Below are 12,505 nucleotides of genomic sequence, written 5' to 3'. Positions count from 1 at the left end.
TCATTTGCAAATATCTTCTCCCATCCTGTAGGTTGTCTTTGAGTTTTGTTGACTGTATCCTTTGCTGTGCAAAAGCTTCTTATCTTGATGAAGTCCCAATAGTTCATTCTTGCTTTTGTTTCTTTTGCCTTCGTGGATGAATCTTGCAAGAAGTTACTGTGGCCGAGTTCAAAAAGGTGTTGCCTGTGTTCTTCTCTAGGATTTTGATGGAATCTTGTCTCACATTTAGATCTTTCATCCATTTTGAGTTTATCTTTGTGTCTGGTGAAAGAGAGTGGTCTAGTTTCATTCTTCTGCATGTGGATGTCCAATTTCCCCAACACCATTTATTGAAGAGACTGTCTTTCTTCCAATGGATAGTCTTTCCTCCTTTGTCGAATATTAGTTGACCATAAAGTTCAGGGTCCACTTCTGGATTCTCTATTCTGTTCCATTGATCTATGTGTCTGTTTTTGTGCCAGTATCACACTGTCTTGATGACCACAGCTTTGTAGTACAACCTGAAATCTGGCATTGTTTTGACAAAATACAGCATCCATTCCTGATCAAAACTCTTCAGAGTGTAGGGATAGAGGGAACATTTCTCAACATCTTAAAAGCCATCTACAAAAAGCCCACAGCAAATATAATTCTCAATGGGGAAGCACTGGGAGCCTTTCCCCTAAGATCAGGAACAAGACAGGGATGTCCACTCTCACTGCTATTCAACATAGTACTGGAAGTCCTAGCCTCAGCAATCAGACAACAAAAAGACATTAAAGGCATTCAAATTGGCAAAGAAGAAGTCAAACTCTCCCTCCTGCCGATGACATGATACTCTACATAGAAAACCCAAAAGACTCCACCCCAAGATTGCTAGAACTCACACAGCAATTTGGCAGTGTGGCAGGATACAAAATCCATGCCCAGAAGTCAGGGGCATTTCTATACACTAACAATGAGACTGAAGAAAGAGAAATTAAGGAGTCAATCCCATTGACAATTGCACCCAAAAGCATAAGATACCTAGGAATAAACCTAACCAAAGAGGTAAAGGATCTATACCCTAAAAACTACAGAACACTTCTGAAAGAAATTGAGAAAGACACAAAGAGATGGAAAAAACATTCCATGCTCATGGATTGGCAGAATTAATATTGTGAAAATGTCAACGTTACCCAGGGCAATGTACACGTTTAATGCAATCGCCATCAAAATACCATGGACTTTCTTCAGAGAGTTAGAACAAATTATTTTAAGGTTTGTGTGGAATCAGAAAAGACCCCGAATAGCCAAGGGAATTTTAAAAAAGAAAACCATAACTAGGGACATCACAATGCCAGATTTCAGGTTGAGATACACTTCTTTTGTAAATAATGCAGATTTGCCCTCTAAGCATGCTTTGGAGAATTGGAGATTCTAGGGGACTGAGTGTCCAGAAACAAGAGTTTGTTGTTTGTTTTTCCCTTCTTGACTTACTATCAGTTACTGCCATTGACAGTTGCCTCCTCTAGTGGAAGATATTTCTCACAGGCATTATAATCCACCTAAAATTTCATTTGGAGTGAAAATCCACTATATTGATGGCCTCATTTAATTTTTTAAATAATCATTTATTTTCCCTTCTATGATAGAAAAGTAACATACAAACATTATATCCATCTTGCTTATATTAAGAGAAGAAATTCAAATTCTGACAAAGGCATGATCCTTTATATACGTTAACCACATATTCTTATTTATTCCATTATTTTTGTCCCTAAAGTGACATACACTCTTAGTGGCACTATTCATCTGTAAAATACAAAAGTGATTCTTGTGTATATTTTCTTTTTTTAAGATTTTATTTATTTATTTGGGAGAGTGAAAGCATGAGATTTGGGGGGATGTGGGTAGAGGAGAGAGAGGAAGAAGCAGGCTCCCCACTGAGCAGGGAGCCCTGGACCCTGAGATCATGACCTGAGCCAAAAGCAGCCACTAACCAACTGAGACACCCAGACACCCCCTCTTTTATATATTTTCTAAACATGTTTTCCTCAAAGTTATTTTTTCTCTTTCTTTTTCCTTTCCTTCTTTCCCTCTCTCAACCTTTAGAATTTGCAGTTTGAAAGCAGATGAGGAATTCCAGCATCTTGGATAGAGATTTTTCTGTCCTTTCAGAAACTGACAAATCCGATAAAGAATACAAAGATCTGTGCATACGGAGGATAGAAGGCACACAGGACAATTTAAAGATAGCTATGAATGGAAAAAAGAAGAAATACGTATTTAAAAAGCTTGTGTTGTATGTGTTTAGGCATCTACTATTACAGTAATAAAGTGTCTTTAAAACACGGTGGTACAGAAAGGAAGTAATTTTTATTTTAGTTTGGGTATGGAGAAATTCAGACAAAAACAGAAGAAAAAAGTTCCTTTAGAGTCATGAGATTGAGCAGCAGAGTGGTTTACTATTCAATAATCATAAACTATAAAAGAAAATTGGCAAACAATTCAAAAATTCACATCCCTGGGTGATGGACACTGAGGGGGGCATTTGATGGGATGAGCACTGGATGTTATTCTATATGTTGGCAAATTGAACACCAATAAAAATAAATTTATAAAAAATAAAAAATAAATAAATAAAAAGAACTCCCAAAATTCAAAAGTAAGACTCCAAAATTCTCCAAAAAATAAATAAATAAAAATTTAGCAATCCCCCCCAAAAAAAAACAAAGATTCACATCCTATGGAAATGTCTTTTAAATTATAATAAATGAAAATCACCTTTATTGTTGTTATTGCTATGGTTTCACTAATTGTGACATTTTTTGAAGACAGACTGGGTCTATGCAAGGACATCAGAGTCAGTTTGGCCCAGTATTTATGATACGTAGTTTCTTTAAAAAATTAAAAGTTAACAGAAATATGGGCTGATTCATTTTAGAAGGCAAAGGAATCATCAAAGTAACCCCTGGTAGGGCCTATCACCTAAAAAACTGAATTTAAGGAAACCTTAAATTTTATATAAAAATGTTTCTGGTTTCAACAGAAAATCTGAGGAAAAAAAAGGAAAGATGTAATTAAAGCAATCTCAAAAGGAATGTGCTGAGAATAAACAAATTAAATACAAAAGATATTGTAAGAAGGAACCCATTTCTTACCTTGTATGCCCTCTACTACATGTGAAGTCGTGAAGAAACAAGAGTATGAAAAGCGCTCCTGGTTTCACAGAAAGTCTTCCCGCCACGTGGATCACATTGTCTCCCTGTTCAGATCAGACTCCAGCTGCTAAGATGAGCAAGTCCCAGCAACAGTTGTAGTTTCTCTTCCTCTCTCTGTCTCTCTCTCTGTCTCTCTTTCTCTGTCTCTCTCTGTCTGTCTCTGTATCTCTCTGTCTTTGTCTCTCTGTCTCTCTGTCTCTGTCTCTCTGTCTCTCTGTCTTTGTCTCTCTCTGTCTCTCTGTCTCTCTCTGTCTCTGTCTCTCTCTTTCTCTGTCTCTCTGTCTCTCTGTCTTTGTCTCTCTCTGTCTCTGTCTCTCTGTCTCTGTCTCTCTGTCTTTCTCTCTCTCTGTCTCTCTCTGTCTCTCCCTCTCTCCCTCTGTCTCTCTCTCTCTCTAGTTTATTAAGCTTTCTCACTGATTAAAACCACCAACAGACCTGGGATAGGTCCTAAGAGAAATTCTCTCCTGAGGAGGGAAGCCGAGTGGTGGCCATTCCCTCTGCAAGGTGTCCCCCAGGCACGAAGGTCTCTCTCGCCAGTAACGTCCTTTGTATCCGAATGCAGAAGCAAAATGAGAGAAGGGGTGATGCTCTAGGAGACTCACCAGGCCTTGGGTAGAAGGGCTCTCTGGGGGATACGAGAACTATTCTTCCATTAGTGAACAAAATAATAATGATAATTAAGCACATCTGGATGAGAAGTTCTTGACTCCTTGTTCAACTTGATGACCTACACAGAGGGAAATTCACTATTTTTCATCTGGGCAGATAACAACCCCCCACTCTGAGCAACTCGTTCCTTATCTCTACAGTTAATGCATCCTGCTGTAGTCGAATGAAACGTGACCCAGAGGATAATCTAAACAGTCTGTTGAAGACTTGGGGGAACAGGGAGACTTGAAGTCACACAGAGCTTGGCAGAGCAGGCGATTGTACCTCCGTCTATGAATCAAGGCCCAGAAGAAGTGGCACCAAGGGTCCCAGAAGTGTGGGGATTGCTTCAAGAGTGAGCCCACGGTGGGGTTAGGCACCTGGGCTAGACCCAGGGAGAGGAGCCCCAAGGGCACACTGGAAGAGAAAGGAATTCCCTGTCCTCACACCCTCAGTCCTTCCCTTGTGGGAAAGCAGTACCTCCAGGTTCCTAGGGATCCTCCTACTGACTCCTGGTGATGTTGCCCTTGAGCTAGGACAACTTTTTCGGGTATTTCCTATGGCACAACTTTGGCGTGAACACATCCCTTTAGCTTTCCTTCATCTCAAAGTTCCTTATTTTCCCTTCAATTCTGAAGCCTGTTTATCCTGCACCTGCACCTTGGCTCCGTCTCCCCTCCTCTCTCTCTAAGGGCTTTAAAGACGTTGTTCCATTGTCTATAAATTGTTTCTGTCAAGTGTATGTTTAACTTTTTTTATTTTATTTTTATTTTTTTTTTATTGGAGTTCAATTTGCCAACATATAGCATAACACCCAGTGCTCATCCCATCAAGTGCCCCCCTCAGTGCCCATCACCCAGTCACCCCAACCCCCCGCCCACCTCCCTTTCCACCACCCCTTGTTCGTTTAACTTTTATTTGCTTCTATGTAATGGCTCTTCTCCCCTCCAACTACTTTGACAATGTCCCTTTTTCTACTGCTCTTCAGAGTTTATTCTGAAGTGCTTTACTTGGTTTTCTTTCTGTTTATCCTGCTTGGGATTTTGCCCCTGTCCTTGCATCTGTGTGATTAGATTTGTCATCAGATATGAACCATTTTTTGCCCATTATACTTACACTACTTTTCTGGCCCCTCTTCTTCCAGTTACATGAGTTCTATCTTCTCAGTTGTCACTGAATGCCTGTCCATTATTTTTCCTCGTGAACTCAGTCTTAGGTTTGGTTTGTTTCTCTTGCTATGTATTCAAGTTGAAAATATTTTCCTCCTGATGTGTTTCCCTTCCTCAGCAATTACAGTCATTCCCTGTGTATTGTACAATCTCTGAAAATAGTTGGTTCGTTTCTCCAGAGTTTAGTTTTTTGGTCACAGAAGGCAAACCTTCTAGGAATTGTTCTTTCATAAGTAGATATCGGCACATCTTAAATTCATTATTTTTGAAATATTAAATGACATTTACATTTTTAAGGTAAACATATGTTTCAGAGATTTTATTATTCTTTATATATTAACATATTTTGTTAATATCCTGTTTAATGCTTTGGGAGTTAAATTTATGAAACAGATTTAGCTATAATTTTTATTTTAATTTGTATATGAGACTTGTGACAGACTCTTAAATATAGCTAGGAAATACTGCCTTTGTGATGATTCTTGTTTATGTAAGAATGATCTTGCTTCTTTCCTTTTTTAAGATTTATTTATTTTACAGAGTGAGAGCATGTAAGTGGGGGGAGGGGCAGAGGGAGCAGGTGAGAGAGAATCTCAAGCAGACTCCCCATTTAGCACAGAGCCCAACATAGGGCTCAATCTCATGACCCTGAGATCATGACCTGAGGTGACATTAAGAGACTCTTAACCAACTGAGCCATCCAGATTATCCAGTCTTGCTTCTTTCTTTGGCAGTAAACACTACTAAAGCCAATTGGAAAAGAATCTTTCTTCATTAAAAGATTATTATTAGAATTTAATTTTTATAGTAGACATTTTAAAATTTATATTTCTCCTTTATACATCATCTTGATATATTTAAAATATTTTTATTTTAAAAAATCATCAATTTTTTGGTAAGAATATTGTTTATTATAAAAATTGAACCCCTGAGCAGGGGTTAGGAGCATAGAAATCACATTTAGTCGAAAATCTGTATATAACTCTCGATTCCCCTAAAATGTAACTACTAATAGCTTCCTGTCGACTATAAGCCTTACTGATAATACAAACATTTTATTAACATATATTTTTGTGTTATATACTGTTATCTTACTAAAATTAGCTAGAGAAAAGAAAACATTATTAAGAAAATCATACGGAGAAGGAAGTACAGTTATAGCACTATACCACATTTATTGAAAAGGATCTGCATTGAAGTGGACTCATGCAGGTCAAAACTGTGTTGTTCAAGGGTCAACTGCATATATATCTTTAAATATCAGGAGTATCTATCCCCTTTACATTCCTGATACTTGTTATTTAATTTTGCTGTTCTTCCACTGTCATTATCGGCTAGGGTTTTATACATCTTACTAGTCTTTCCAAGAATCAATGTTAAGCTATGTGATCACCTCACACCTGTCAGAATGAATGAAATAAAAAGTTAGTAACAACAAGTATTGATGAGAATGTGGGGAAAAAGGAATGCCCTTGCACTGTTGGGGGAATGCAAACTGGTGCGACCACTGTGGAAAATGGTATGGAGGTTCCTCAAAAAGTCAAAAATAGAACTACCTTATGATCCAGTAATTGCAGTACTGGGTATTTACCCCAAAAATACAAAAACACTAATTCAAAGGGATACACTCACCCCTATGTTTATTGCAGCATTATTTATAATAGCCAAATTATGGAAGCAGCCCGCGTGTCCATCATAGATGAATGGATAAAGAAGATACGGTCTATATATACAATGGGATATTACTCAGTCATTTTAAAAAGAATGAAAACTTGTCATTTGCAATGATGTGGATAAAGCTAGAGTATAATGCTAAGTGAAGCAAGTCAGTCAGAGAAAGACAAATACCCTATGATTTCACTCATATATAAAATTTAAGAAACAAAACTAAGGGGCAAAGGAAAAGAGAGAGAGAAGAGAGAAACTAAGAAACTGTCTCTTACTATGGAGAACAAACTGATGTTTACTGAGGGGAGGTGGCTGGGGGGATGGGAGAGATAAAGGATAGGGATTAAAGAATGCAGTTATCCATGATAAGCTTTGAGTAAGGTATACAATTGAGGAATCACTATATTGTACTAAAATAGGTACTAATCTGAAACGAATATAACCCTGTAAGTGAACTATACTGGAATTAAAATTTAAGACTTCATAAAAATACTAGAAAGCCTACTAGAAAAAAATGTTAAGCCATTTAAATATCCTATGCAGTCCATATTTTTCTATTTCATGAATTTTTATATATATTAATTACTGTCTTTTATTTTTTGTTTTAACTTGCTGTTTTCTCTGTCACTATATTAAAATAGAAGAATAGTGTAGATGTCCCTGTTTTACTTGTTTATAATATTTATCTACAATGCTTTGTATATATATATATCCCTTTTAGTACTTATTTTTCTGTATTGCAGAGGTTCAGATATAATTTATTATTTAGTTCAAGCTAAGTCAAAATTTAATTTGATTTATTTCTGATCCTTTGAGTTTTAGGAAGTATTTTTAATGTCCACACCATAGAGTCTTCTCAATTAATTAACTAGTTGTTATTGATTTTCTATATTAAGCTGACCATTATCAAAGAACATGTGCTGAATAATTTCAATCACTGATTCTGTTGAAGATTTCTTTATGTCCCATCTATTTTGAGTAGGAGTAAGTGTTCTTCTGTATTTTAAGCACTAGTATATTTTTATTGCTAACACCATTCTGGAAAGTGTAATTATAAGAAAAAATACATTGGATTCTAGTACATGTATTTTTACATGTTGGATAGCCAATTACAGATTGGATAGCCAAGCTTTACTCCATGTACTTTTTTTTTTGTACTTTTTTTTATTGGAGTTCGATTTGCCAATATATAGTATAACAGCCCCATCAAGTGCTCATCCCATCAAGTGCCCCCCTCAGTGCCCTGCCCGACACCCAGTCACCCCATCACCCCGCTCACCTCCTCTTCCACTACCCTTTGTTCATTTCCCAAGTTAGGAGTCTCTCATGTTCTGTCTCTCTCTCTGATTTTTCCCACTCCTTTTCTCCCCATGTGCTTTCTAATTGGAGTTGTTGGAAAGTTCAAACGTCTCCTGCTACTAGGGTTCTTGGCACAGATTTTGCTCTATCAATGAGATCCACACAAATTCAGAATTTGAAAGGCTACAGTGAGTTGGGGATCATTTTCCTGTTCCTTTCAACATTTTCTACCAAGGAAATGTCATCTTAAGAAGGTTGTGTAGGGAAGCCTGGGTGGCTCAGTGGTTGAGTGTCTGCCTTCAGCTCAGGGCATGACCCTGGGGTCCTGGGATCGAGTCCCACGTCGGGCTCCCTGCATGGAGCCTGCTTCTCCCTCTGCCTCTGTCTCTGCCTCTCTCTGTGTGTGTCTCTCATGAATAAGTAAATAAAATCTTAAAAAAAAAAAAAAACCAAAAAGTTTGTGTGTGTGTTATTTTCTGCAGCATCATTGATTTCCCAACCTCCTAGAGAAACTATTTTGATGGATGAGGAAGGAGTGACATCTTTTTGCTTCCATGTATCTGACCCCTGGACCACAGTTAAGGTGCAGTATTTTTAAAAGTATAGTAGCCTCTTTGTGAATTTACTATATTGCTCGAAGGGTCATTATGAGTATCACCCAGAACTTCCTTCAGCTTTTCTAAATTTGACAGGCCTGTTTACTCTTCCTACACCTACCAAACTTTTACTAATATTGCATTATAATAAGGAAAAGCTCTGACTCCATATATTTTGCCATTTACTCACTAAAAAAAAGAATCCAGATATATTCTAGAAATAATTTTTAGTTAAAAAGGAGATTTTTTAGAAATATAATTACAGTTAAATTATGGAAATATTTAGGGGAAAATGGTATCCTTATAATATTATTTTCATTAAATAGAGTAATATGTCTCTGGTTTTACTCTAGACTTTTAGGCACACATAGCTATTGAGGATTTTTAAATACAAATCATTATCTTTTATATACTTACTAAAAATTTTTAAAATGATTTTTTGAATATTACCATTTCTTCCATTATATTTTCTATTTAGTATTTAAACATAAGAAATCATAGAAGTAGCAAAACTTTATCTGACTTTGTGATTTAGAGGGCATTTGTCCTATCATGAAATACATCTACATCAGGAAATACAAGTAACTCATAACTTGGAGTTAATTTCTATCCTTTTTCTTAAAGCATAGCAAATGTAATTTATTACATGATCTAATATATTTATTCATCTAAAGCTTATCTCACATAGCACAAATGTTTAAAGCTGTTTCCTTATGCCCACCAATATGTGTGCTATGATAATTACCAGAAAGTTTTTCTTTATCGGTGAAGAAAATAAAGTCCAGAGAAATTTCCCAAAGGATACACACAACCAGAGAAGGAAAGTTCCTTGTATTGGGACTACTAGATTATTTGCTTATTTCTGAGGTTTCTGCGGTCTTCATGGACAACCGCCCTTGAGCCTGCACTTCTATCTCCATAATTGACTTTATCATTACTCCTCTCCCAGAGGAATTCATAACAGATGGTGAGCAAAACCTCAATGTTGAAAAATCCTGAAGAAAGTTCTCAGAAGTAAAATGAGTAAGACCATCACAATTATTGCTGATAACGACCTGGAGACCCAAGATTGTTACGGTTCTTAAATATCCATGGTTATTCCATTATCGTTAATTTAAGATGTATAAGGCATAATAGAATACATGAAAGGAATATATTTCTTTATATATTCCATAATATATTATATTAATATATTCCTTAATATATTCCATATTTGGTTAAACCTTTTCTTTGAAACAGAGAAAGAAGCTGATGAACATTTCAATCCTTACATGACAATGAATGACTTTTTATCAATACTGCATCAGTTTGAGAGCTTGCATTTTTTAGAAGGGAAGTACACTTAAGGAATATATATATATATATATATATATATATATATATAATGATAATGAGAAGATAAAAATGCATTTATTTGGGGGGAATAGCCTTGACCTGAGATAATGAGCATTTACGAAATGAGCTTTAGAAAATTAGGAAATGAGGAAAGAGCTTTAGAAAATATTATCTAGGCTTAGTGACTGTTTGGATGTTATTCATTTTAATATAATAATAACCTCATTTTTTATTCTATTTTCAAAGATGGCGTTGTAATAATGGAAAGCAAATAGATGGAGGTAAAAGGTAAAAGTATTTCTAAATATATTTCTAACTGTCATTTAATGATTCAAATACTGAAGACAATCATAATGGCTATAGCATTATTATTATTATCATATAGATTATATGTACTCCTCATATTTTAGGTTATATGTAACACTCTTATTTTGGATAAAGATGATTATTTAACTATAAATGTATTCGGAATAGAAATTCAAAATGTGACTAAAATTAGACAATATATTAATTACTTTCTTGGTAAATACTCAGTAAAATTATTTAAATACAATAACGCATTAGTTTCCTTCATCACTTCATTGAGTAACAGTCTCATGGATCTAGTATTATCTAATCTAAGTTCCTGATTATTCCTGACATTGACATAGTTTTATAAGCAATATTTAATTAACATGTAAATTATTTATTCTACATTTAAGAGAGTATTTAAGTCACTGGAAACAAAGTCTAGAGGTCATTGGTTTATTGATCCCTGTGCCTCTCGCAGGTTTCTGCCATGGGTGACAGGGGAACCAGCAATCGCTCAGAAGTGACTGACTTCATTCTTGTAGGTTTCAGGGTCCGCCCCGAGCTCTACATTCTCCTCTTCCTGCTCTTCCTCCTTGTGTATGCCATGATCCTGCTGGGGAATGTTGGGATGGTGGCCGTTATCCTGACTGATCCCAGGCTGAACACACCGATGTATTTCTTCCTGGGCAACCTCTCCTTCATTGACCTCTTCTACTCCTCCGTAATTGCCCCCAAGGCTATGATCAACTTCTGGTCTGAGAGCAAGTCCATCTCCTTTGCAGGCTGTGTGACCCAGCTCTTTCTCTTTGCCCTCTTCATTGTGGCTGAGGGGTTTCTCCTGGCTGCCATGGCTTATGACCGCTTCATTGCCATCTGCAACCCACTCCTCTACTCCGTCCAGATGTCAACACGCCTCTGCATCCAGTTGGTGGCTGGTTCCTATTTTTGTGGCTGCTTCAGTTCTATTCTTTTGACCAGTGTGACATTTACTTTGTCCTTTTGTGCTTCCCGAGCCATCGACCACTTTTACTGTGATTACCGTCCACTTCAAAGGATTTCTTGCTCTGATCTCTACTTTCATAAGATAGTTTCTTTTTTCTTATGCAGCATTATTATTTTGCCCACCATCATTGTCATTCTCGTGTCCTATATGTATATTGTGTCCACAGTTCTAAAGATAAGATCCACTGAGGGACGTAAGAAAGCCTTCTCCACTTGCAGCTCTCACCTAGGAGTCGTGAGCGTCCTGTACGGTGCCATCATTTTTATGTATTTCATCCCTGACAGATTCCCTGAGCTGAGTAAAGTGGCTTCTTTATGTTATACGTTAGTCACTCCCATGTTGAATCCTTTGATTTACTCCCTGAGAAACAAAGATGTCAAAGAGGCTCTGAGAAAGATCCTGGGGAAAAAGATATTTTTATTTAATTCCATCTTAACAGTGATATAACTGAAAGATCTGGATATTATGACAATTTGCAAAATTTATATTATGACAATGCAAAGAATGCACTCGATGATTTTGAAATATTTAATCTCAAAAAGTTTATTTATTGAATCCCATAGCCTTACATCTGAAGAATACATTTGGTCTATATTTTGCCTGCCTATAGATTTTGTAGTGGAACGGCTTTCTCCATACTTCATCGTCATTTGGGTAAGGATTATGATTGCCATGTAATTTGATTTCAGGGAAAATATATTCCAAGTTTTGCTGGCAATCTAAGGGTGATGTTGGGATGTAGTGTTTATTTTGAGTCAGTAACAAATATTATATAGTGTCTATATCTGGTAGCTGTAACAAAATCTGATATAATAAGACAGAACAAATATCAGATTTACTGAAGAAATCTTTTTGAGTACTGGATGAGAGAAATGGATACTCTAGAGCTTACAGAGTCCTAAAGGTGACATGTGAGCCACTCAATGATCCAGAAGTTGAATGATTGACAAACTTATTTAATGGTTTCTCTGACTTAGATCAATTATTCTTGTAAATCCTCCCTTTTCATAAGAAAATTGTAATGAAAATGAACCAAAAATAATGATAATTCTTTCTTTTATTATGTATGACTTAGTGATAATTAATTCATCATACTGATAATTATTGAATTTTGATGCACCCTTTGCCCTATGACTTTCCCTACATATAAATAATTTCAGTACTTAGCTCACCATGAAATCAGGTACTAGAGAACTAAAATGCTATATGGAAACCCAGTGAAAAAGACATTTATAAAAGCACAAAAAAGTGCAACCTCTTAAGTGGCCCTAATGGTCAAGGAACACTTCGTAAGCACATTTTAAAAATAAATAG

At 36.3% G+C, this 12,505-nt stretch overlaps 1 protein-coding gene across 1 annotated transcript; it reads left to right on the top strand.

Annotated features, from left to right (window-relative positions):
- Positions 1-10,675: 10,675 nt before the first annotated feature.
- OR9K2D (olfactory receptor family 9 subfamily K member 2D) lies at positions 10,676-11,638 on the top strand. The gene has a single exon (NM_001388755.1). The coding sequence runs from the start codon at positions 10,676-10,678 to the stop codon at positions 11,636-11,638; it is 963 nt and encodes a 320-aa protein (NP_001375684.1).
- Positions 11,639-12,505: the final 867 nt, after the last annotated feature.

Source organism: Canis lupus, chromosome 27, assembly GCF_011100685.1.
Source record: "Canis lupus familiaris isolate Mischka breed German Shepherd chromosome 27, alternate assembly UU_Cfam_GSD_1.0, whole genome shotgun sequence".
Taxonomy (NCBI): domain Eukaryota; kingdom Metazoa; phylum Chordata; class Mammalia; order Carnivora; family Canidae; genus Canis; species Canis lupus.
The sequence above is the reverse complement of the archived record's forward strand: the minus strand, read 5'-3'. Positions and strand labels throughout refer to the sequence as shown.

What these genes read in the sequence shown, in the direction of transcription:
- OR9K2D (NM_001388755.1), top strand. Translation starts at nt 10,676, where the DNA reads ATGGGTGACAGGGGAACCAGCAATCGCTCAGAAGTGACTGACTTCATT.